General features: G+C 42.8%; 1 protein-coding gene across 5 annotated transcripts in view; it reads right to left on the bottom strand.

Moving 5' to 3' along the window:
• The window catches only part of Pik3c2g (phosphatidylinositol-4-phosphate 3-kinase, catalytic subunit type 2 gamma), a 366288-nt gene that overhangs the window by 10415 nt on the left and 328400 nt on the right, over nt 1-27473 (bottom strand). For all 5 annotated transcript variants that reach the window (XM_087655648.1, NM_053923.2, XM_087655647.1 and 2 more), the window contains 2 exons: nt 22080-22174; nt 1286-1411 (listed from right to left, as the gene is read on the bottom strand). In XM_087655648.1, the coding sequence (XP_087511774.1) occupies nt 1286-1411; nt 22080-22174 (221 nt within the window). The remainder of the gene's footprint in view (nt 1-1285; nt 1412-22079; nt 22175-27473) is intronic.

The following is a 27473-nucleotide window of genomic DNA, read 5'->3' as shown; positions in this document are numbered from 1 at the left end:
CCCATAGAACTTCAGCAAATAACATTTTAAGAGGAAGGATAGCAGCGAATGAAAGCAAAATGATGGTCAGAGGAAAGGGGGAAAATTAAGAAAAGGTGGAACTTCGTAGGGGAATGCCAGGGCCTTGAGGTGGGAGTGGGTGGGTGGGAGTGGGAGCATCCTTATAAAAGCAGGGGAGGGGAGAAAGGATGTAGGAGAGGGGGGAAAGGGGATAACATTTGAAATGCAAATATAAAATATGCAAGAAAAATAAAATTTAAAAAAAAGGCGGCACAAAAGAGGTTTCAGAGGATGAAGGTGTCAGGGTGTCAGTTTGCACCTGTAGAGGGGAAAGAGCCTGAGGATGCATTGCATTGAGCAATTAAGAGCCTGCTTGAGTGAAGCCCCACCAGCAAAGGTGAGATTCTAAGCTGCAAAGTATCCCAGGGTGAGGGGAAGCAAGAGCAGCTTGTGTGATTTGATTAATGAACTGGGGCTGGGGTGAGGGGGAAAACACTTTCTCTGCAAGCTGAGCTGTGAATCAACAAGCTTGGCTCTCTACCACAGAGGGGAGTCTGAGGCAGGAGGATCCCTACTTGTGTGAAGCCAGAAGGCTCAGTAAGACCCCTCGGAAATAACAAGGGAAGATGCCTTTGTTTCTTGAGACTTCTGAGAAAACCTCTGCTAGATGACAAGGCAAGAATAAACAGGTTAAAAAAAAAGTCAGGAGGTGAAGGAGGGGGGAGACAACAAAGGCGAGGGTTGCTTTAAAGAGAAACCAGAAGACTGGATCTTTAAACCTCTTAGAATGCAGTGTGTGTGTGTGTGTGTGTGTGTGTGTGTGTGTGTGTGTGTGTGTGTGTGTGTGTGTGTTTTAAATAGCTTTTAGATGACTTGCTGTTCTTCACATCATGGCTTGTAATAAAACGGTGGTTAGGTGAGAAAATTCAAGTGTGCGAGAATAAGTTAAAGAAACTAAGATGTACACGGTATAGAAAATACAACAGAGAGTCAGGGAAAGCGTTAGTGTGCAAAGCACCCCTCCCATGCCTGCTGGGGGTTGGCCTGTCAGAGCTTTGATAGTCTGTATTTTCCGGTTCCCATAGCATCTAGAACAGTGTTCAGCATGCTGGTACTATTTTGGGCAACATCATTCCTTTATGGAACAATGCTTCCAATTACTGAAAAATTCTCCATATTTGGTTGTGAAGCTGAAAAAGAAAAGAAAAGAAAAGAAAACAAAACAAAACAAAAACACAGGTAAGAAAAATACAAACTACCTGGACAGGCGACAACGCGTACTTACAATTTCATTGTAAGTTGGGTCAGTGCATTTTGGAACGCACTTTGTTTTCTTCCTGCGAACTTCACTGGGATGTGGCAGAAGATAAATTTCAACATGTGCGCTGGGCGCTGAGCCATCTGGGAGATGCTGCAAAGGAGAATGGTTATCCATATTAATGGTGTCAGTAGCAAAGGGAACAAATGTCCGGACGCTACAAGGCCAGACCAGAGGCAGGATCTGGAGTTAGGAAAGCTTCTTTAGAAGAAAGAAGGGAAGAAAGAAAAGGAAGGAAAAGGGAAAAGGGAAAGACAAGAGAACTGGAAGAATTAATTAGCTGCCCGCAAATAATTCCAACCACAGTATCAGAGAGATATTCTATCTGAAACTGTCACATGAGAGAACAGTTCAATTACAGTTTATTTTTTTTAGAGTGAAATCTTAACTCGCATTTTTGACAGATATCAAGAGATGCATGTTAGTCACAAAGGACGACAGAAATTAAATATCTTGGGAGAATGGAGAGTGCTTAAAAGTCTTTGAAAAAAATAAAATTTAACATATGTTAGCATATACAGTGAGCTGGGGCCTTTAATGACCTGAGTGCTCTGGTGATGACATCACAATCAGACATAACTGTTTAGCATAACTGTTTAGACATAACTGGCATACAGTTTAGACGGCTACACTCAATGCTGGACGTGGGTTACCATCAAATCCATTAGATATGTCTTCAATGGAGCAGGATATCCGCTGAAGGGGCTGCCCGGACAGCAATGCCCAACGGAGCTCTCTGACCCACCCACCCACCCACCTCCATCTCCTTTTAATTTTGAGTTCCTGTAACATCCAGGATGGCAATCAGTTCACTGAGACTATTTTTAAGGCTATCCATCCTTTTGGGAATGACGTGGCCAGCAGCTGCAGGGGGTTTGGAAGGTCTACCTTTCCTTTTGCCTTCCTTTCGGGTCTATTGTGGGTACTTTCATTTATTAATTTACCATTTGGAGAGTCAGTCCACCACTTCCAAAATCAAAGTGACTGGAAGTCAATGGATCCTATCACTATGATCTTGGTGAAACGGACCTTTAGTAAAGAACTCATGAGAAACATTAGTGCGATTTAAATTGAAAGATGATGGTTTAAAAGTGAAATATGAGGAATTGAGAGTTTATTATTATTTATTATTATTTACTGAAATGTACTACAGGTTTCAATAAATACTATTTAATGCTCTAAAATACGATGCTGTTTATACATTCTTGGTGACCTAGGAAGTTATATATTGGGCCAAATGTTTAAAGTCCTCAACTCTTGCTACTCTGTCTTTCCTGCCCACCCAGACTTCCCCTTCTACAGCCAGAAAGTTCCGGATGAATTTTTATTGGTGTTGTGCATTGCCCCTAAGGCCTACATGTGCAATGTGTGCTTAGACGCTGAGTCTCATCTCTACCCCAAGATTTCTCATGACTGTTTAGCAAGGGAGGTGAAGACCAAGTCTTGGTCTACAGATAAAGCTGTCCTCAACGAGTAGGCACCATCTGGATGTTTACAGCTCCAGCCTTGTAAGCTGGCTCTGGGAAGGCTCTGAAGACGGTGTTGAAGGGAACCTCTCCCAGTGGGCAGAACTTCAAGCAGGAGCACCTGCATGTATATTTTGCTTGGAAGGAGAAATGGCCAGATGTGTTTACGCACCAGCTCATGGGCTGAAGCCAATGGCTTAGATGCATGGAGTGTGGAAAGAACGTGATAGCAAAATTGGTGATAGGGAAATCTAGAAAGGAGGTAAGTGGAAAGGATTCTTCAAAGGGGGAAAGCCATGAGTGTACTTGTGGTCTGTGCAAATTCTCATCAGAGAATGTCATCACCAGAGAAGGATATAAATAATCAGGTGCATAGGAATGGATCAATCCATTTATAAAGATGACCCTTGCCATTTTCAAATGGGTCCACGAAGATATGGAGTGTGGTGAGAGTTTTTAAGGGGTCAGTAACACAAATTCCATTCATTAAGCAGACTGAGTGTTGTTTAGCAACTTCCTCAGAGAGTCTAGGAACGCACAAGACTCTTGAGGGCCCCTTCCCCAGGGGTTGTAAAAGCAACAACTGGGGAAGGAGACTCTAACCAGCTTAGTGGACAAGAGAGTCTGGGACCTATAGAGCCACCTGCAGGTGGCACAAAGGGCTCCATCATGGGTCTTTACCCATGTGGTAGAGATTTTCAGGGATGCAGCTGCATTTGAGCCACCCCGCTTTTGCAAGTAACCCCAATAAAAACTCACTAGCACACCAAGTTGGACTTTTGTGCAATGGTTACTTTGGAATGTCTGCATTCCCAGTCTGGGATGGGTAGATTTGTGTTGTGTTCTGTTGTGTCTGCCTAGGAAAAGCCTCGAACAGTACCAGGCTATTCCCAGGGGGTGTGAGCAATCTGCCCAGAAGAAAGAAGGCTATTGAATCCTGAATATGGCACCAGGCTGATAGCAGGTTGATTGCCTTAGCTCACTCATTACAGAGGGGCAATGTTCCCTTCATAATGGGATGGTAGGCTGATACAGATTTGTTTCCAACACCATAGATTCTATGCAACAGTACTCCTGACTAAGGGACTCGCTTCAATAGCAGTACAAGTGCAACAATCGAATCCACTTCTTTTTATCATGTCCCTGAAGAGCTGGAGGACTGAATCGTTTATAGAATGGTTGAATGGCCTTCTGAAGACTCAGTTACAGCTTCGGCTAGGGGATAATGTCTTGTAGAGTTGGGAAAGTATTGCCAGCAGGTCAATACCTACCATATAGCATCCAATATATAGAACTGTGTGTCTCCCCAACCAGGATCACGGTTCCCACAGCCAAGGCTGGAAAAGGAGTGGGACCACTCACAACACCAGTGACCTGCTTATGTTTTTATTTCTTGTCCCAGACCTTATGTTCTGTTGGACTGAGAATCTTTTCCCAGGGAAGAAATGCTTCTACTAGAAGACTATTACTCCACTGGGCTGGAAGTTAAAACTTCCCTGAACTGTGTTATTAATTTCAAGTATTTAAGCTCCAATATATCAAAGAGAGTACATATTATTGAAATTTTTTTTCTTTTTTGATGCACATCATGCATGTGTGTGTGTGTGTGTGTGTGTGTGTGTGTGTGTGTGTGTGTGTTTTGGAGAGGGGGGTGAGTGAGCCTAGGTGCACTCAGGCGGAGGAGGCCAGGGGACGACAATGGGTGTCTTTCTTCATTCTTTCTTTGTTGTTTTCCACTTTATTTTTTGAGACCAAATCTGAACTAACCCTGTAACTCGTCATCTTGGTTAGGCTCGCTGGCCAGCAAGCTGGGAGCACAGGCGTGTGCCACCATGCCTGGGTCCTGGGGATCAAACGTAGCGTAAGCAAGCACTACGTTGGCGGAGCCGTTTGCCCAGCCCTTTTGATAGCTTTTAAATCTTGCTACTTCTTCCCTTGCTTCGTTTTGTATATCAGTAGCATGTTCAATGACACCCCCAAAGTGATCTGGCTATAGAAGCTCGCTTCTCAAAATGTTCCGGGCTCCCCTTTGAAGAAGAAACACAGGTGACCAAGCAGCAGCAGCTTTTTGTGCAGTAGACTCCTCCATCCTTAGCCACACTGAAGCTTTGAGTTTCTATTTCCAAGTTAGTGTCCTTGAGAAGATCTTTGACTCTCCGGGGGTTTTCAGACGCCAGAAGAGCACAGGTTCCAGTTTGAGCCTGGAGTGTGTTTTTTTTTAAATGTGAGCAGCAGGCTTCCCTTGACTGGTAACAGCTTAAGTGCAGACATTGATTGCTTGGGTCTAGTGGCGAAATTTTCCTCCCTGTGTAGCTGTCTTATCAGCACCATTCTTCTCCTTAGTACTGGTGTCGCATCCTCTTCCTTCAGGATCTTAGATAATTTATTACGGGCACCACCAGCTGTCCTGTCATCAAACGGTTCTCAATGTGCTCTTTGCCCTTATCTTCATGCAGATTAACTTTTACTTTAAAAATCATTACACAACCTCTACTTGCCTAACTCTTTACATTGCGGTGTTTGTTTTCCCTTTTTCCTTTAACTCTGATTGTCTTTTGACCTTCACAAAGACTTGACAGAGTCCTGGAGAAAGGTCAGACTTCCCTGCAGCAATGGAGAGATTGTCTTTATTCATAGAGAGAATTTTGGTTAATATTTTCAGAAAGTGCTCAGGAGGTAATGCGAAGCCATCTCCACTAAGGTTTTGTTGCTTGTTCTAGCTCCAAATTCATCATAAAGCAAAGACAACAACAATAGGAACTTTTTCAATAAACATCTTCATCTTGGGGGGGGGCTCAGAAGTTCTTCTCCGGAAGACCCTCCCACTCCACCCAGCTCCCCAGTCCTTTGTGCTTTTTTTCAACTGCTTATTCACAAAATCCTACAGTATCCTGTCATAAGGTTCATGTATGAAAGGCTTGGTTACCAGCTGATGGTGGGAGTTTGGAAGGTTCTAGAAAGTCCTGTGGTTGGGGCCTTGCTGGAGGAAGTGGGTCACTTGTGGGGTATGCCTGTGCGTCTTTCATCTTGCATCCTCCCTCGACTACTCCCTGAGCTGATGAACTTTGATTCTCTGTGCTTTCCTGACCAAGAAGCTCTGTCTCCTCACAGCCCAGACACAGCTGACCATGAACTGCACTGCCATCAAACCCTGGGCACTAATATACAAGTAGTCGTGACAAGCATTTTATCACAGCAATGGGAAAGCTGATGAACACATTTAACTAAACGTCATCAGTAGACGTCCTGGTAAATCGCCAACCACAATAAGCCCATTCAAGGGAAATGCAACTTTGTTGCAGGTCATTTTAATAACAAGCTTGCTCTTTCTTGAGATCTCATTCTGAGCTCCCTGAGCCTCTCACAGCTACCTCCACCAAACTGCCACCCACCGCCCTGGCTGTGCCCACCTTAGTTGCAATGGATGGAAAACACCAGACAGCCTTAATATTTTAAAATTAGCCGGATAACTCAATGGCTGGGGAAGGATATCCTGCCTATCCTCCCTGGCCTCCGCCCACGGCCTGAGACCTACATATCTGCTGCTGCTTCTGCTCTGTCTCCTCCCTCTCATCCCCTTCTCTTCTTCCGGGGACCTGGAAGTCCCACCCTTTTTCCTTCGTCTAGTGATTGGCTTCCACCATCTTTATTGACACAATCAAGAACCAATTAGGGCATTGATACCACCTCTGCAAATAGAATCTTCCATTCTCAAATGAAATGCTTGAAGTTTTTACTTAAAACTTGGCTTCTCTTTACTTTTATTTTTAAAAAGACATGTTTCCCCAACCCCAATATTCCCCGTAACATTGCTGGAAAGTCAATAGCATCAAAGGCAGCCGTGGGTAAGAACACATTCTCAGAGATACACTGTTAGGTGCTCCCAGGAGTACGTGAAGTTCTTCACAGTGAGTACTTGCACACAGCCAGGTGGTATAGCCTACTATACACATAGGCTGTACAGTGTAGCTTAAGGCTTTGGGCCTGTAAACCTGAATGCCAAATCCACAAGTGATTACAAAGCCAGCAACTTAGGCAGACCCTTTTTCAAGAAAACCGACTCATAGAGACATGCACTAGCTAAGGCCTGTATCCTGTCCCGCCGAAGGATCTTTAGGGGGCTAGCATGCAAGGAGATATTATTTCTGTGCTACAAACACCCTCTCAGATCGCTCCTAGGACCTGCTCGAAGGTCTCAAGAGTCATTGTCTTTTCAGAGGCGTGTCCATTGCAGTTTGCTTGGTTTGCTTATCAAGCATGTAGACAAGTTGGGATATTTTCACCATTAATGGTCAACATGCATGGCCCCAGGCCACTGTGGGTAGTATTAACCCATGGCAGGTGGTCCTAGGTCACATTAAAAAAAGGCAAACTGAGCATACCATGGGGAGTGGGTCAGTAAGCCATATTCCTTCATGCCCTCTCTTTATTTTTTCCTTTATTTTATTTTATTTGAGACAGGGTTTTTCGGCCCTTGCTTCCCTCTGAGATGGGCTATCAATTGCAAACTGAGAGAATTCCCTCCTTCCAAGTTGATTTTGGCCACAGTGTTTATCATAGTGAAGCCAAGGTCCTATAAAAGGCTCACTGTGAGTGAACGGCATACCATGGGACTTTCTCATGCTCTCTCTTACTCTACAAATCCTCCCAATTGTCTCTCTTATATGTGGAGTAGAAGGATGAATCAGAAAGAAAGAAACCTGCTCCTCTATTTTCCCACAGTTGATTGCAGTGTTTACATCTAATTGGGCAGCTACCTCATAAAGATCCCGCGTTGAAGACAGAGGAATGACTCACAATAAAACCAACTCTTCTCCATAAATGAAATCAACGTCTCAAACATGTCTGCTACTGTTTTGTCAAATGTGTATAATCAATCTTGCTAACAGAACTTCAGTGTTTTAAAATCACCGCTTCTGTGAGTTAGGCGTGGTGGTACAAACCTGCAATTCCTGCACTGGGGGAGTTAGAGGCAGGAGGATCTTGAAACTGAGATTAGTTTTGGCTTCAGGGGACCCTGCCTTATAATAGCAACAAAATAAGACAAAAATTAACAAACCCAGTGCTCTAGTCCTTGAAAAATATTGTATATTCTCCAAGTTTAATAGAAGTAGACACTGAAAGGATTTTAGTGCCAGCTGATGGATCATTTAAAAACTAATCTACGAGGCTGGGAAGATGGTAAGCTGCTTATTGGCAAGTGTATGGTTCTGAGTTTAGATCCGAGACCCTGTATAATAAAGTTGGCATGGTGACACTTGCTTGTGCTCTGGGCACTAGGAGATGGAGCCCAGTGGGGCTTGGCTGCCAGAGAGCTCCTTAGTGAGCTCTGGGTTCAAGAAGAGACTGTGTTTCAAAACCCAAGGTTGGAGAAGAAACATCCGATGCTGACCTCTGACCTCCAGACAAGCATACATGGGCAAAGCATACATCACATACATGTGCGCATCCCTGTATCCCCTTCATAGATAATTTTTAAGCATGACATTAGTCTAAAAGAATAGAATGAAGGGTTTCAGCTCTCCTTGGAATTTACTACTTAAGGAGATGACCCCTTCCTTAACTCAGGAATGAAACACTGGATGGAGAAGCTTGGTTGACTTTAATGAGTTACTTTGTAACTCTCTGTTCCCGATATTGACTTCCACCGGATCTCATTTTACTGGCATGAATAATTGAATACGCTAATTCCTTGCCTTTACTCCTTGCTCTGGATTGCACGTAGCATTTCAAGTGGCTTCCCATGTGACTAGATCAGTTGTTCTTAAGCACAGGAAGTGAAAATGTCTAGAAAAAGTTGCTTTTCAAAAGGGAGAGACTAAAAAAGGCATACTGGCCAAAAGAAGACAAAATAACAAAGGAAAATCTCCTCGATTTAAGTTGTTTATAAAGTAAACAATGACACCCAACATTGCAGAGTACGCAATAGAAGTTCCTCAGCGTCCCCATAATATCACGATTGAAGCATTTATTTTCAATTTTTGAATGTATGTAAGTATGCATGTATGTATGTATGTATGTGCCCTGCATGTCATAACACACATGTGGAATTCATAGGACAATCTGAAGTAGTCAGTTCTCTCCTTCTACCATGAAGGTCCTGGGGCTCAAACTCAGGTGTGTGGTCTTAGCAATAAGTGCCTTTACTCGCTGAGCTATCTTTCTGGCTTTGGACCATTTTCTTAAAATAACACACAAGTTAGTACTGTTTACTTCACTGGAGGTTTTTCAACAGAACCTTTGTCTAGCCTTATATGAGTCTTCATGAAGGAAATAAAATAATTCAGAGTGCTTATCGATGGAGTTTAATAGGAAGATGGAGAAAGATGTAAATGCCTTAAAGTCACCAGACACCTCGGAGCCTTCCTCATATTAATCCAAAGCTTAATTGTATTTAATCCATTACTATCTTTCCAATGAATAATTTATGAGAATTTTCCATCATTTTAAACTTAAATGCCTCTAATTATTGGCTAATACAAGCTTCAGTGGAAATCAACTGACCATAATTAAAATACAATAGGATTTTCAAAGTCTGAGATGGGTGCCAGAAACCAAAGAATTCAATAAAACCATCTCCTCACCTATCTATGTGCCCGGCCAATGCAGTGCGTGTCCAAATCAGTCATCAGACTGGCAGGAGCGAGACGAATCGCAGCAGCTGTGGAAGGCGGAGGTGCCTGGGTCTCTTCTTTCCTTCTTAACTTAAATACTGCAACCATTTTCTAGCCCTTGTGTGTTGGTCAATACGAATGCAATGAACTCAGAACCCCGTGAACTAAATCAGGACGGCCCCTCGCTTCATTTCGCACTAATCTAAACCTTTCACAGATTCCTACTGGTAGGTGATTTTCAAGACTTAGTTTTTAAAAATAGTTTTGAAAAAAATCTAATTATCATGTGTTTGATATTTTGTGTGGTCCATGGTGGGGGGGGGGGAGGAAACTAACTCAAGGCATCAAGATACTTCGTTATTTTTCTTTTAAAAAATATTACTTTATAATCATTTTGAAACTACATGTGTGTGTGGTGTGTGGTGGTGTGTAAGTGTGTGGTGGTGTGTGTGTGTAGTATGTGTGGTGTGTGTGTGTAAGTGTGTGGTCAGTGTGAGCATGTGGTATGTGGTGTGTGTGTGTGTGTGATGTGTGAGTGTGTGTGGGGTGTGTGGTGGTGTGTAAGTGTGTAGTGGTGTGTGTGTAGTATGTGTGGTGTATGTGTAAGTGTGTGGTGAGTTGTGAGCATGTGGTATGTGGTGTGTGTGTGTGATGTGTGAGTGTGTAGTGTGTGTAAGTGTGGTGTGTGCATGTGATGTGTGTGGTATGTGGTGGGTGGTGTGTGTGGTGTGTGGTAGTGTGTAAGTGTGTAGTGTGTGTGGTATGTGGTGGTATGTGTGAGTGTGTATATGTGTGGTGTGTGTATGGTAAGTGTGTGTAGTGTGTATAGTGTGTGTATGTGTGTGTGTGTGTGCATTAAGGTTAGGGTTAGGGTTAGGGGTTAGGGGTTAGGGTTAGGGGTTAGGGTTAGGGTTAGGGGTTAGGGTTAGGGTTAGGGTTAGGGGTTAGGGTTGGGGTTAGGGGTTAGGGGTTAGGGGTTAGGGGTTAGGGTTAGGGGTTAGGGTTAGGGGTTAAGGTTAGGGTTAGGGGTTAGGGTTAGGGGCTAGCATCTTCACAGGGTTCCTGCAAAAAATCTCCGGGGACATCAATTGCATTTTAAAACTATTTTATCCATAATCTAATGTCTTCGACAGGTCACAGAAGTTGAACTCTGTAAGATTGAACACCCTTTCTGACTGAGTACGTATAAATCCAGTTGCTTCTGAAAATCCAGAATTCTAATCAGAGCCCTAGACTTCTGTCAGTGAAGCACCGTGTGAAATTTGTCAAGGTCTTGCCGCGCCTTGGTTTTAATACGTGAGAGGTGAGGCTTTAAACTTCATTTATGGTTTAGAATCTCTTCAGGAGAAAAGCCTCATGAGCTGTTTATGGGTTAGCGGCTAATTAAAGTCTTGCTTCAAATTTGTTGACCTACTCTGGGTGAATCCAAATTTTTGGACTCTTGACTATCGCCAGGTCCAAAGGGCAGTAAGTGTACAAGCCAGATATGGCCATGTGATGTTAAATTGGGAAGCTATTCAGAACAGTAAAGTATTGAATGTATCCAATGTGTGCTGCTCTGCACTTGGCATGGGAGAAACTGGACCGTAAAGGGCGAATGAATACTTTAAGATGCCCGGAGAATTGTCTGTCTGTGGACTCCAGAAGCTCACAAATCCTGTTCTACGTGTTTATTTCTTTTCATAATTCAAAGAAATGCATCAGTATGTAATGTGCCTTTGTCAATAGCCCAGCCATGGTACAAACACATTGGAATTAACAAGCAGTGCTGAGTTAGGAGGAGTGAAACAATATCCACTAAAGTTAAAGACCATAGACTGGGTGAGGTGGCTCCGTGGGCAGCACTGAGGACTTGAGTTCATATCCTCATCATCTACATAAAAATCTGGGCATAGTGGTTTACATGTACAAGCCCAGCACTGGGCAGGTTAGAGACAAAGGAATCAGGGGGGCTCACTGGTCAGCCAGTTTTATTGAGTTAGGAAGCCCTAAGTTCAGTGAGACTCAGCCCCAGGAAAGGTGGAGGGCAATGGAGAAGGACACCAAACACCAACCCTTGGTCTCTACAGTCAGAGCAGGCTAAGGTGAGATGCTGCCCACAAGACAATGAAACCTAACCAACAAGATACAAAGTATCAATCTGGATCAAAGTGAGCGATCTATATCACTCTGTGGCCAAGGATGATGAGAGCAGAGTACTATCCGGGAACAGTGATAAACGAGAGTAATCTAGAGGACATCAAGCAACTGTTCATGAAGCTCTGAATGTTAGTGATTATGTTTGGAAGTTCCAACACCCCTGTCTTAATAATTCACAGAACTAATGTACACAAAGTCATCAAGACTGTCCTAGGATTGAGAAATGTAATAATAAACTAGCATGACCCCATCGACATTCCCCAAACTCCTCCCCAAGCAGGGGTCGAACACATTCTTTCCAGTGACACTTGGAGCATCTGCCAAGCCGCATCCTGCTCTCAGACTTGCACAATGCTCAGTCGGCCTGAAGAGGCTCAGATCATGTGGAACATGGCCCCAGACTAGCTTCTGATCCTCTCGTTTCTCCTTCCCGAGTGCTGGGTGGTAAGAGCACACCAGCCTGTATTGTTTTTGTTTGTTTCTTCACTGTTACTGTTTTGTCTTTGTTTTTGTTTTGCTGTGGCAGGAGGCTAAGCATGGTAGGCTAAGTACACAGTCTACAAACTGCCCAGGCCCCAGTTTGTCATCTATAACACCCTTAGTTTGTGATGCCCTTAGGAACAAGCACCATCTCCGTGGTGCTTTACGACTTCCTGAGCTGTAGCTTTGATTACCAACCAGTGTTTTTGCCTCTCCATTTCCCTCAGTTTCCTCTGACTTTTGAGTCTTTTTAGGACCACAGTGGAATTGAAGTAGATGTTAGAGACAGCCCCATTTCTGGACACTTTCCAGATAGTTGGGAAGGCTATATCCAAATGACTCACAAAGGTGGAAGGGCAAGAAAAAAGGACACATCAACACTTGGGGCTGCAGCTATAAGGGGAGCTGCTCAGAGGGACTTACGGCCCCAGCTCCCTGTGTTAGAAAAGGCAAACCATTCCAAGCTGTTTCCTTAGTGTTCAACTTAGAAGACTTGTAAAGAAAGACATAAACATGTAGCTCAGTTTGTTTGTAGAATTTGTCTGCCTGCACCCCACCCCTAGCCCCCTTCTTCTTCTTCACACTTCTTTTTCCACTGTCTCTGAAGACATATTTTTGCTCATAAAAGCTCAAACTGAGGATTCCTCTTTGGACACTTGGAAGCTCCTGTGTTACCCTCCAGCTTCTGTTGTTTCCCAGCTGGTTTCATCCTACATCACCCCCTCTTTCCCTATGTGTCCCCTTTCTCTCACTAGTAAAGCTTCCTCAGTCTTTCCACGTTTGATTTCAGTGTTTAACAGTATGACTCTCTTTGATGTTTTCTTTTCAGTTACGCATAGAGGTCTTTGAATTTATATAATTTTATGTCTTCCGTTAAAGTTTGGAAATTTGGGGCTATTATATTTTTCTTTCCTTCTTTTAAAATTTTTTTTCTCTCATACAAGATGTGGACTGCGGCCTCCTTACCCCACCCCCCCACCCTTCGTAACCCTATGTCCCCTCTCCCCCAGATCCATTATTCCTCCACTTCTCATCAGAACATTGCAAGATTCAATAAGACTAGGCATAAACTTTCATGTCAAGGCTGGACGAGGCAACCCATTTACGAGGAAAAGGGTCCCATGAGCAGGCAAAGAGTCAGAGACACGATTAAGTTTTCACGTACAATTTCACTCAAATTTCTCTTTTGTAAAATGTAAATGATGTAAATGATAAATGTAATGATAAATGAAATGTAAAGATGCCTTTGTTTAGATTCATATTTTGCCCAAGGACTATTGCAATATGTTTCAGTCATGTAGTTTCTCCATATCGCTTAACTCAGATAGCTTCAACTGGCTACACTTCAAGCTAACGGTGCATCAGTAGGATGATCCGACAGTACTCATAAAACCTAGATTAAATAACAAGAGCTCAGAGTTTTGACGGCTTTAAATTTACATCCTTAGCCGTGAGGTCTTGGGCAAAAAATTAAACTTGCTGAATTTAAACTTACATTTTTGTGTCCACAGGCACCAAAGTTTCCTAAGGTGAAGTTTATCTATAAAGACCTGACACTTCTTGGCACATTGCACTGGTTAAAAGCTTCTCCTTGTAGTCAGAGCGAACATGGGCACAGAGGGCAGAAGCGAATCCTTCTCGAGTTCCACATGGAAATTCCATTCTTCTACCAGTCAGTCACGTATCAGAAGGGAGGGAGGCCCTGACTGCACATTTGCAGAATTCCAGTTAGCTGCTGCCTGCCGGGGTATGCTTGCTTCTAGGTGGCTGGGGCTATACATGGACAGAATTCTGATGGACAGAGACAGGAAGCAGGGGTCTAGACTGCTCACGTAAGAACAGTCTCTCCTGAAGGAACAGCACAGGAGGTCTGAGGAAGACTGAGGAAATGGGATGCAGGGAGCTGAGGCAGGAGCTCATGAGGATATGTCAGTCTTGGATTCTAGTTTTCATTCAGAGTGTACATGAGTTCCCACACATTTTATATTTCCCACAGTGAAGAATCTTTGAGGTATTGACTGGATAGAAGGGGGTGTTCTTCAAACACTTGGAACTTAATTATTAAATATGTTTGGTCACCCAAAACACAATGATAAATAAAATGCCTTCACGAACTTTAAAGAACTTAAAGTTGTAACTAGCTGTTGTCTTTAAGTCTTCACTTCCTTAGAAATCTTGTCACATTTTTCTATTTTCTTCTCTCTAGCCTTTGCCACTTAGGTTAGAATCTAGAGTTTGTGTCCTGTGAGCTGAGTGCCCTGGGAAACCTATGTATATGAACTTACACAACATCACAAAATCACCTAAAACATGAGAAAAATTGTTGGTGATTTTTTTTTTCTGTAACTTGATTCTGCAGTTCCTGAATATGAACTGTGTAGATTACAATGCCGTGTGACTGTCAAAAGGTTGGTGTGTCTGAGAGAGTGAAACAAAGAATATCTTGATAATCAAATAATTCATTGATGAATAGAAAATATTGAATAGCATTTTGACAATAATAGACATAAAAGAAAATCGAATGGGTGTGTTGATAATTACATAGAAGAATGAAGCTGAGTTGAAATACTGAAAATAAGTTATAATAAAGTTTTAATCAGATGTTATGTGAAGGGGGTACAGAAACTCAGTGAGGTGGTACTTATTATTCGGCAGTAAGTAATGCTAGATTTAGAAAGAGTCTTCACTGGAAGCAGAGGAGCAATTTGGAATTTTTGAGATGGAAAGATATCAGAGTTAATAAGTGCCCATCAGACAGTTAGAAATGTGTAAATGGAGAGAGAGATTAAAAAAATGGAGATTTAGACTTGTATTTAAATGGAGAGAGAAATTTGTTTTATCTTTGAAGTCAAAGCTAGGAGATTAGTTTTAAGAGTCAAGCCCTGACTATTGGGGAAAAAAAATTACATTTAAAGGCAGAGGCTGCAGCCTTCTCTGCCTTAAGAGGCAGGATATGTTTAGAAAGAGCAATGCAAATCAGGATGGTAGAACATATGGACGGAATAGTCTCACAGACACCTGGGAGCAGAAATAAAAAACAGAAACAGAAATTAAAGCTGTTGGTATTAAAAATATTGATGCTAGTAAGTTTGTGGAAAGTGCGGGATTGATTTCTCTGAGAAATAATTGGTCAGCATTGAGGACTAGAAATACACTCATCAAAGTCGATGGATATAAAATCCGCACATGAAATTAGTAGTTTTTCCTATACAGTAGAAGCTCACTAAAAAGGAAGTCAAGAAAAATCATCCTAATTCACTGGAGGTAACAAAAAATATAGCAGGTAGATATAAACGTAACAGAGGATGCCAAGGATTTCTAAGATAAAGATCCGTGAGCTTCAAAGAAAGTCACTGAAAGACTCTACCTGGTCAGACAACCTCCTATCACCATGTAGCTACTGAGTCAACATCAGGGACGGACATCCCTGTACTGTCAAGTGTAGGACAGATTCAATGGGCTCCCCGTCAGAATTCCCATGACGTTCTTTGCGAATCCCATCTATCCCCAAGTCATAACATGTATATGCAAGTGCAAAGACCCAGAACTGTCACGACAACTAAACAGAAAGAGTGACACTGGAAGTGTCCCAGTGGCTGACTTCAAGCTCCATCTACTACAGAGTCATGGTACAGCGTGACAGTTGCTCAAACCGCGTCAAACCTGTCGGACAACAGAACGGAAAAGCCAGAAAGAAACCCACACAGCCACTGCTATAGGGAAAATCTGTGTGCTGAAGAGATGGCTTAGCAGTTAAAAGTGCTTATTTATCTCTCAGAAAAACTTTTTTAGGTCCCAGCACCCGTGACGGGAGGTTCACAACCCTAGCCCCAAGGAAAATGACACCCTCTTCTGGCTCCCACCTGCAGCTGAACTCAAGTACATGCACATGTGTGTGCACATGCTTATGCACACCTCATAACTTAAGATAATTAAAAAAAACTTTACAACATGTAGGCAAAAAGACAGACTCTTTTAACAGGTAGTGCTGGGAATATAGTGTTTACATGTAAAGAATTAAAAGTCTAGGGGGTAAAGAGACGGCGCAGTGGTTAAGAGCTAATGTTCCAGAGGACCTGGGTTTGACTCCCATCCAGCACCTACATGGTGGTTTACGATAATCTGTATCTTCAGCTCCAAGGGATTTGTTACCCTCTTCTGGCCTCTGTGGACACTGTTTTTGTGGCAAAACACTCACACAAATTAAATTAACTTAAAGAAAACTGAAATGGGACTAACAGTTGCTATCCCAAACAAAAATCAGCTCAACCTGTGTAAAAGGCCCAGTGAAATATCTAAAATGCTTTTGAACGGCTGGGCGGATGCGAGGAAGACTCCAAGACCTAGGCTAGCCATAAGCAGTGATTAGTTTAAAAACAGGTTTTAGCACAGCCGAAGACACAATAGAGTGGAAAGCCAGTCCATGAAACAGGAAAGAATCTTGACTAACTACCCGTTGGACAGGGAATTTATATCAAAAATGTATGAAGGCTGAACCTAAACACCAAAAACGCACAATTCAACCAATAAAACTGGCAGATGAACAGGAGAGGCACTGTACAAAGGGCCAATAAGCTCACGAACAAAACAGAACACGTTTAGAGAACCGGGAAACACACGGGCACGGTTTGGAGATTTGCCTGTTCTGTCCTTTCTTTGTTTGTCCTTTCTTTCAAAAGCAAACCTTCCTGCCTCTCTCGTGTTCTGTGAAATAATTTCCTGAAATTATGCCTGTGTGTCCGAACACTACTTTACCTCATTCTAAGTAAGCACTGACTTGGGGCAAGCAAGGCACAGTGATGAAATTCAGAACCGCTGGCTTTTTTGTCCCGGGTAACTTTGAAGGCCTGGGAATATTTACATTGTGTCACAGGGAGAAGAAGAGAGAGGAGAAATGATAGACTAGGAGATTCCGTGAGCTGGGGAAGAACACGCACTGGACCACTGTAGAAATGGTGGGACAGAGTACCTCAAATGAGGCACATTGGAAAAACCTTAGAGCATTATGAAATATTTTTAATCTAAATGTTAAATGTTTCTTTGTCTTAGTAACTGAAATACTGTCAGATGACTTGACTAGGCTGCTGGATCATTGCACTCATTTGTCAGCTGTGATCACCACAGTAATCGTGTGCTTCTTTGAAACGGAGGGGATGTTTTTAAAGCATTTTGTTTGAGCCCGTGTTCTCATAGAAGAAAAGGAGTTCCTAGAACTTAGCTTCAAAGATTTAATATAAGATAAACAATTCTTCTCATCAAACCTAATATAACAGGACTTCGGGCATAATTCATTTTAATATTAATATAAAATCAAGCACAACTTCCTGACTCTGATTACTTTGGCATGCAAAAACATTAAAGGCTTTAAAATTAAATAACAATTAGCTAGAACTGGAAATGAGCAAAGAAAATAATTTAAGAATTTATAGGGTTTTTTTTTATGTCCTCTGCATTCACACACAATCTCTATTTTCAGATAAGCAGGAGAAATAGTAATTTAACAACACTCTGAGAACGGCAGAGATGGCTCTGCAGTTAAAAGCGGATACTGCTCACACGTGAGGCCTGGGTTTGGTTCTCAGCACCCAAACTGAGTAATTCACTACCTCCTGTAACACCAGCTCCAAGACACACACACACACACACACACACACACACACACACACACACACACTTAAAGAAAATAAGAATGTTTGGGAAATGCTTCAAACTTCTGTGACTCCCAAAAGCTGACAAGAACCTTAGTGCTCACTTGTCCTCATGAGAAATGATCTGCTGTTCTCTTGATGAACTGCTTGAAAAATTTCAAGTGGAAACAAAAGATAACTGGAGTGCAGAGGGGCCTCCCTGAAGAGATGACAAGAACATGTTGGACTTGCACGGCTGAGCCATCCGTGGATACAGAGGTCCTGAGGCAGCTCTTGCCTTCGTATTCCAGGCAGAAACTGAGGTCGGGCTAGAGGGATTGGGAGAAGAAGCTCCAGGCAGACTTGAGGTTGAACTTCTCAAGGGAGTGAGAACAACTTCACATACAACTTCATATGCTGTTAGGTGTCTCGATTCCATTGTGAGTGAGAGGAGACTTCAAAAGACGATGAAGAAAGAAATTATAGGAACTGATTTTTTCTCCCTAAAGCAACATTTCGGCTACAGGGTTCAGTGGAGAGAAAAGAAGCAGGAGCAGAAACAAAAAACCTGATAAAGCTACCACGGTGCTTCAGGTGGGGGATGATGACAGCCATGTGAAGGATTGTGGGTGGGAAATGGTGGGGCCGTGGGTTTATTTTTCAAACAGAATTTTCAGATAGAATAAATGTACCCTGTAAGGAAAGCAGGGTTGAAGGACTAAGAGCTTCAGCATGTGTCACTTGAAGGCAGGGAGTTTGTGATGGGAAAGATGTCATGCAAGTCTAGGGTATAGCCACCAGAAGTTGGATTTGGAGTATGTTGAATTTGAGACTCCGATGGGATTTCAAGAAGCTGTCTACCAGCTATATACACAGCTGTGGATTTGGAAAGAGTAGAGCTGGAGTCATAAAGAGGGGAGAAAAAAGACCAGAAAGATTTGGAACTATGAAGCTAGAGGTAGAACAAGAGAAGAGAGCTAGAATTGAAGTTTGGGGTCCTGATTTTTCTCAACGTTAGCAGACTGGGAAGACCAGATATCACAGTGATGAGTGCCTGTCTAAACTTACCAACCAGGAGTCTGAGGCAGGAGGATTGCTGGTATCTTGAGGATGCATATGGAGTTCCAGGCCAGCCCAGAGTATATAGTGAGATCCTGTCTCAAACCAGAACAAAAGAAAACAAAGAAACAAAAAGACAAGATAGGAAGAGAATGGAGAGAGAACATCGAAACAGTATTAGTGATGTTCTGAGGGCGCTGACACTGCATGGCTGTGCCCCCTGCTAACCTTCAGTGGCACTCTATGCCGTTGTCCCCTCCTTACTGGTTTTATCTCCATCTTGTTCCTGCTCTTTCTACCCTCATTCTTCCATCACCACTCGCTCGATCACCACTCGCTCTTTGAATGGCCTCATTGGTAGGCTCAACTTCCTGAGTGCAGCATACACTTTTGGAAACTGTCAAAGTCATTTAGGAATTCATCAGTTGCATGGAATGGGTGACCAACTTCGTTAATATTGTTTTTGATCAAACATTAGGCATGAGCACTGAAAAATATGACCTGGCTTACTGTGAGATTTATGTGCCAGATCTGAGAGCACTTTCAATAGGCTTTGTCTAAATTGTTTTGAGTAATGACATTACTGAAACAGATATGTCATCTCCAAGGGGACTGTTTTCAAGGCTAAAGAGTGTGTAAATAATTTATATGAAATCTTTTGACTTCACAATATTTCTTACTCTTCCTTTTGTCACAGGGTGATAGGGATGATCAAGTCCATGATCACACATGTCGTCATATGTAATACGGGCTGGTTCTTCATTTCCCAAGGTAAACAAGTCTTGAGTAATGGCTACTCTGATGTACAACAATTTTTGAGACCCAGTTTATCCATATATCAGGCTCACCCCAAATGTGCTACATAACTGAGGATGATCTTATTCTTCTGATCCTCCTATCTTGCCTAGCAAGACAGTGGGTCCTCATTGAGCTCAGCCGCAGGAGCCATGGAAACTCTTGGAAACCAATCTCCTTCTCTCCCTCAGCCATTCCTGCTTTCTCAGAGACTGCTCATAGGTTTTCCTGAAACTTCATTTTGAATATGGCCCTGTGTTCATTCGGTGACTTCCCCGTGAGATAGAGTTCTATAACCTCTATCTTAAAGGCCATGTTTACACTGAGACAAAAGCCCTGGAACTGTCTGCTTGGTGCTCAGCTAAACTTGATTGTTGGGCCCTGTGCTAGGATTTCATTTGTGGGTCACCATGCCTGGTTTAGGTAGTGCTGGGAATTGAATCCAGGGCTTTGTGTATGCTAGGCAAGGTCTCTATTGTTGGCACTTCATTTTCAGACAATTTTTTATACATAAAACAACTATAAAAACTTAAAAATACGTGTCCTGATATCTCAAAAACTGCCAACTGTGAGCTCTACAAATTCAGCAAGAAGCACCCATGGCTTTCTGGCTAATACTAAGTTTTCCAATGATGTACACCAAGCAAATTAGGCCAATTATTTTGTTCACTGAATAAATATTTATTAAATATAGTTTGTACCAGACACATGTCATGTGGAGAAGAGACTGCTCCTTTAGATCCTTCCAAACACACTCTGAAACTCTTATGTGCATGAGGAATACAGCCAAAACTGAGCTGGCTTTCTCATATCCTGTGCAATGTTTTTGGTAGTGACGTCACATGGAGGGCCTGTTTGGCAGGCAGATTCAGGGACATCTGGAGAGCTGGTGATGTTTAGTTTCCCTTTTCTGTTTAAGATGCCCATGCTCAGAACATTTATCACGTCCCCTGTGACGCTGAAAGCTCTCTGGCCTCCCAGACAGCTGCCATCCCTTGTCATGACGGGGATCTCTCTTTCTCCTCATCTCTCTGATTTTCATCCTTAATGAAGCTCCTCTGAAGGCCTTAGAGGGAAGCTTCTCCTTGCCTTCAAGGTCCCGTAACATTTAAATCTCCAAGCACTGTATTTTTTTTCTCTAATTTGTTCCCTCTCTCCTGGAAGCTGGATCATGGCCTTCAGGCACGTTCATTCAAACAAACCTTCCTGGAAAGCTGTGTGAGCTTCCGTTGTGGGCGGGCCAATGCTGTCAAGCTTTGCTTCTGCTCAGCCCAGTGGACAACCTGCCCAAGATTTCTAGACAGGGTTGCTGCATTTCCAGAGTTCCCTGGAAAGGCAGACTGCAAAGACTGGAATAACTATCAAAACAGGGCCACGGCATCGAGCATGACCAGAGAAGGGCTGCGATGATGGCTTAGTGGGTAAAGTACCTGATGCTCAAGCATGAGAAACTGAGTTTGGCTTCTAAGCATTAGGCATGACCGCTGAAGACTATCACCCGACTTACTGTGAGATTTATATGCCAGATCTGAGAGCACTTTCCATAAGCTTCATCTAAATTGTTTTGAGTAAGCACCCAAGTAAAAGATGGGTACAGCTGCTGTATCTGTAACCTTGGTGCTAGGGAGGGAGGGAGCGGGTGGGGCAGGAGGATAGCTATTTGGAGTTCATTGACTGGTCAGCTTAGGCAATCAGTGAGTGCTATATTCGCTTGGAGAATGATAGAGGGACGACTTAACCTTTAACCTCTACATGTGACTGTATACATGTATTTCAGAACACACACAAACACACACACAAACACACACACAAACACACACACACACAGAGAGAGAGAGAGAGAGAGAGAGAGAGAGAGAGAGAGAGAGAGAGAGAGAAAGAGAGAAATGAGGATAATATAATGTCATTAATAGAAAAAATCAGGTGCTAGTGACCATTCCATGAAATAAAGATGAAATATTGGCAAGAAGGGAAACTATAAAAAGCTGTTTCAATTGTATCCGACAAACCCTTCAAACAACGAAATTGCAATTTTTGAAGAGAAAGAAATACATCTAAACAGCGGCATCAAAAGGTGGTGACAGAGATCATGGTGTAAAAGTAAAAGTAAAGGTGCAGTGGGACTCCTGGGTGGAACCCTTAAGGAACCTGTTAGCTTTAGAGAGTTGACCAATCTCCAGTTAAGCTCCTTGGAGGCAGCGGAGGTCTGGCCCCGCCCAGCAAGACAGTGGGCCCTCACTGAGCTCAGCCACAGGAGCCATGGGAATTTCCAAAAACCGGTCTACCTCTCTCCCCCAGCCATTCCTGCTTTCTCAGAGGCTGCTCATAGGTTTTCCTGAATCATCAGTTTGAATATGGCCCCGTGTTCATTCAGTGACTTCCCCGTGAGATATTCCGTAGCCTCTACCTTAAAGGCCATGTTCGCACCGAGACAAAAGCCCTGGAACTGTCTGCTTGGTGCTCAGCTAAACTTGGCTGTTGGGCCCATTCCCTGTGCTAATGCTGATACTTATGGCCCAAAGGAGGCAGCTGAGGGCTCCATGGAAGGCTCCATGTCCCTTTCGACACAGAGGGAACTTACGATGTTTTTCAAGTGTTTCACTAGGATGGTGAGCTTTGTGTCCTCATAGGTCATCAGCAACTGCACCTGGGGGCTCTTGTCTGGAGAATGGTCACCTGAGAAAGACAGTGAATGTTAGTTAAGTCACGATGAACCCAGCATAGATTCCATGCCTCTTTCAAAGATTAAACCAGACCAGCACAAGACAAAAAGGACATTCTTCAGATGATGAAATGTTCACAGTTCGGGATACAGAGTTGAAGGTGGGATTCCTGTCTTGCCTGCTTGATCTAACTCTTTTCTTGATAGTCTATGCTCAGTTTTGATTGATGCCATTATTTAAACTGTTATTTAAAGTTAAAACCTCTAGTTGTCATTTTCTCGTTAACTATTATAATTAGTTTAAAATAATGGAGGTTGGAGAGACTGAGAGTGGTCTTTAAGATATATTTTATTTTTAAGTGTGTGTGTGTGTGTGTGTGTGTGTGTGTGTGTGTGTGTGGTATAGGGTGCAGGTGACCATAGAGGCCAGGAGAGGGCATTAAATATCCTGGACCTGAAGTTTTGGACTGTTGTGAGCCTCAGACTGGGATGCTGGGAACCAAACTCTGGTCCTTTGGAAGGGATAAGAAGTGTTCATGACTTCTATGACATCCCTCCAGCTCAATAGCGGCCTTTCGAAGTCAGTAAACTGGGTCTGTGCCCCAGGTCTGCTACTTCAGACTGTCGTGATGACTAAGCTAATCGATTTTCTGGGACAAGTGACCTACTTTTGGACAGCTGGGGTGAGCGGCGATAAAAGTCAGGAGGGAGGTTGTCTCGTGGTAGGGATAGAACAGAATCTCGGGTTGATAAGAGTCGCTCTGCGTCTGTACTTACGTCTGTCTTTCCGATCTCACGGAAACTGGTTTAGATCCAAATATCTAGCACAGTCTGTTGGCTCATTCTCTAACTCTCCCCTAAGACTTCAAATCTGTGTTTCCAGTGATTACTGATTCCTACAGCCATGTTTATACAACTATTCTTTGGGCAAACGTACCTTTTTGTATATTAAATGCTCATGTTCAGTTATTTTATAGGGGGGTCGGTGAATGCCATGGCACCTGGTTGGAGGTCAGAGGACGATTGTGGGAAGTGATTGTCTCTTTCCTCCATGTGGGTTCCAGGGATCGAACCAGCAACATCACGCTTGGTGTCAAGGGCTTTTCCTATCTCACTGGACCCCGGATGTGTGGACACCAAAATCGCTTCGTATTGCTTATCCGTTCATTTTATTCTCCACTGTTGTTTTTGTTGTAACTAGCATACTTAGTCCTTAAAACATCCTTTGCCTTGTCCTTTAGACAGTTTTCACTTTATTTGTTTCCCCTAAAGTGAGCTTGCCACCACTTTTCGACTGCTGAACTTTTTTTTTGTTACCTTTTTCCCAAAGCCCAAGCAAAAGTAAAATCTTCCTGGGTCTAGTTTTTCCTGAATAACCCGTGTCAGTATGCTTCACTGCAGTGACTCTGCACACTGTCTGGTCGATTGAGCCCTACCTCAGGATCTGCTTCATCGACGTCCCCAAAGGACAGAATCTGCTCTTTGTTTTACACACACACATGAGGCATTTGTTCCATAAATCACAGAGTGATGCCTGTTTTACCTTGAGCCCCATCATTATGTCAATAAGGATTTCAGTCTTTGTTTTAACTCAATTTTTCTGCCCTTTTGCCCAAGGATTAAACATAGTTTATTGTGGATATAATAATGAATCTCTTATAGTCTCTCAGTGTTCAGATGCTGGAGAACAAAAAAAAAAGTTATTGAACAAAAGTCAGTCAGTATTCATTGTGGCATGTACTGCTGTCTGCTTTATTTTATGACAGTTGTTCAGAGCTCTCTGATTTGTTCCAGTGCATCGAGGTTGCACCAGCAGGGTGTGTCCTCTCTGTGAGCCTCTTTCATGGTTTGGAGCAGGCTATTCATCACATATACGTGATACTGGTTTTATTATCAATTAATAGAGTTCGTAGTTAATAATATAGATTACTTGATAATTAAAAGAGGGCTTCTTTGAACCAAGGGGACATCTGTTATATAAATACATTAAAAATCACTTAAATGTCCCCATTATAGTGATTGAGAGATGCTGTACATTGATTCTCATGGAAGCAAATTACAATTCGTAATAAAATATATTAGTGAGTGCTAGGTGGGAAGGTGCTAGATACTGATGGCTTTCTAATGCACAATGAATATTATATTTGAATTAAGAGGGAAAGGGATTATTAAATAGAAAAACCAATGTATTTAATGAGAGTTTTTACTTGAAGGTAGCGGATTACCGTACACTCATGACAGAGTGGACAGTAAAGGCACAGGAGTGGCGTACACTGACTGACAACGATGAAGACCTCTGTCTAGAACTCTACCGAGAGAGAGACTGTTAACCAGATATTCCACAGCGTTTGGGACTTCAGAACCCCAGAAAAATCTGGGTCACTAGGAATTCTTCACAGGCAATTGGTTAGTATCAGAGAGACTTAAAAAGATGAGAATGAAGCAACCCGAAGGAGGAATTTCCCTAACCCTTTACCAGCAAACCTACAAGGTCAGCTTCTCCTGTTTGCGCATGCGGAAACGGAAGAAGCACTTCCTCCGAATTCGTGCAGTCCAAAGATGATGCATCACAGGCGCTCACTGCAGCTGAGTTGGCCAGAACAACATCTGTCCTACATGGATCCAGTCAAGATTCCAGCACGGTTGGAAGAGAGTCTCCGGAGGCCCTATCCCTAACCGAGCAACTCTTGTCAACCGGTGGAAGGCAGTCGCTTGTCTTTCAGGGGTGTGGCCACTGGGTGTTTGCTCATGCCCTCAGTGATTGCTCCACACCCATTCACACAGTAGGACTACTTATTGGCGCAATGGTTATACAAGATCAGTACATGGACCTGGGAGGAAGTGAAGGGGGAAGTGGATGCTAGACATGATTGAGACACACTGGATTGATGTGTGAAAATGTCAAAGGATACACTAGAGTACTACTTAAAAATAAATGGTCAGAAAACACAGTGCAGGGGTAAGCGATCTCTGGGGCCATATTTATAACCATTGGGAGTGGAGGAATGAGAGTCACAATATAAATGAAGGCTAGTGGAGGAAAACTTGAGAGTAGCTTGATACGGAGAAAGGTAAGCTGGAATTTTCTGGTCACTCTGGGAATTTGCAATGCTCTCTGGGTTTGCAATGCTCTCTGCAATGTCACCGAGAGGTGACAACCTCAGGACTTGTTGGTGCTTGCTATTGAGATGAAGTGCGGCTGTCCTGAGTCCTTTTACTAGAAAATACACTACTTTCTATTTTCATAAAAATATCATTTTGCAGTTCAGTTTTCTCCAGAAGACAATTTAATTCTTGTAATTAAAGGCGACAAATGGTTTTTAAAGTATGAAATGTCTTCTTGTGTCTAAAATCCATTTCTGTCCTGTCCTGTCCTGTCCTGTCCTGTCCTGTCCTGTCCTGTCCTGTCCTGTCCTGTCCTATGCTATGCTATGCTATGCTATGCTATGCTATGCTATGCTATGCTATGCTATGCTATGCTATGCTATGCTATCCTATCCTATCCTATCCTATCCTATCCTATCCTATCCTATCCTATCCTATCCTATCCACTAGTTGTCTCTGTACCTTCCTAGAGAGATACACATCCTTTTCAAATTGCCCCATAACAAAGATGAATATGTCATTCTTCCTTTAGGTCACTGACAAAGGCAGTGGCATGTCACTATTCTGCACAAGGTAACTGTAGATATTTTTACATCAATATCACATTTTTTTTTATTTTTTAAAGTATAGCTTCCAATATAGGAAGGTGTTGAGATTTATCTAACCAGTGCCTCATGATGGGCAGGTAGGTTCCCAATTTTGTGTAGCCATTTGCTAAACAGTCTTCGGGGGACAGTCTGAATTTGCAAGTCACAGTGTATTTTCTTGTGTGGTTTTGATAAATATTGCCAAATAATTCCACGGTACTTGTACTGATTTGTATTACCACCAGCAGTGTATGAGAGGCCTGCTGATTTGCAACTGAAATGCTAATTAAATTGTTGACTTTGTGCAGATCTGATGAGAAAGGAGGAAGAGAGAGAGAGAGAGAGAGAGAGAGAGAGAGAGAGAGAGAGAGAGAGAGAGAGGGCGGAGGGAGGAAGGGAGAGAGAGAGGAGGGAAGAAGGGGGAGGAAGGGAGAGAGAGAGAGAGACAAGAGAGAGAGGGGGGGAGAGAGGGGGAGGAGAGAGGAAGGGGGAGGAAGGGAGAGAGAGAGGAGGGAAGAAGGGGGAGGAAGGGAGAGAGAGAGAGAGAGAGAGAGAGAGAGAGACAAGAGAGAGAGGGGGGAGGGAGGGGGAGGAGGGAGGAAGGGGGAGGAAGGGAGAGGGAGAGAGGGGGGAGGGAGAGAGAGAGAGAGACTATCCACGTTATTTGATTTGTAATTCTCTTACGAATAAGCGTGAGCGTCTTCTCATTGGTCAAGAGCCACTTGTATGTTGTGTACTTACCTTTCATCGTCTTAATTTTCTCGTTAGTTTCTAGAGGATGATTGTATGCTAACTGAACACTATCTCTGGGATGGATGAGCAACACTTCATCCTTGCATTTTATCTTGGCCTTGCTGAAGAGTTTATTCCCATGCACACACGGCTGCTCGCCCCTCTGACGTTTCCCCATGCCCTCTGCTTTAGGATTATAAAGGTTGCTCAGGGCTTCCTTGGCCATCTCTCACTTCGTTATTTGCATTTACCTTTTCCTCTTCCTGTACAGTGAGGGGTGTGTTATCCTGAGTCGTCTACTGAGCTCCCCTCCCTCTCTGCTCTGGTCACACACTACATTTCTAGGTGTATTTGGCTCTATTCATGGATGGTCTGTGGTAACCTTTGTGCTGAACCGTTTATGTATCTGCTTAGTCATAGACTTAACACTGCTTTAATTTTTCGTGGATTTACATTTTAAAAGATTTTTATGACCCTTTTTGTTTAGGAACTGGAAAATAAGATTCTTCTGTTAAAAATGGATCAGTTAATGTTTCTTAGGAGTTGTCTTTATGAGGCTGAATTTGCCTTTCCGGAAGCACAGCGTGGATTTCCAGTCATTGTTTAGATTCCTCAGTTCTGTTGTCATTCAGTCTTACCTGTTCCCTCACAAACCCATTCTAAACTTTCTTGCGTGAGTGCTATTGAAGGCACTATTTTGACACTTAAATACTGTAAATAGTCATCATATCTGACATATTTATAAATATATCTCAAGAATATCTATAATCTGATGGATACAGGTATTTAATTTGCAGCTGGTGTTATCACTGAATTCTACTTGTGACATGTGTTTCAGTTGATATTTGTTTTCCCAGATATACTAATAATCTTGTTTTTTTTTCCCTTG

The sequence above is a fragment of the Rattus norvegicus genome, chromosome 4, assembly GCF_021556685.1.
Source record: "Rattus norvegicus strain SHRSP/BbbUtx chromosome 4, alternate assembly SHRSP_T2T, whole genome shotgun sequence".
NCBI lineage: Eukaryota > Metazoa > Chordata > Mammalia > Rodentia > Muridae > Rattus > Rattus norvegicus.
This window is presented reverse-complemented; position numbering and strand designations above follow the sequence as displayed.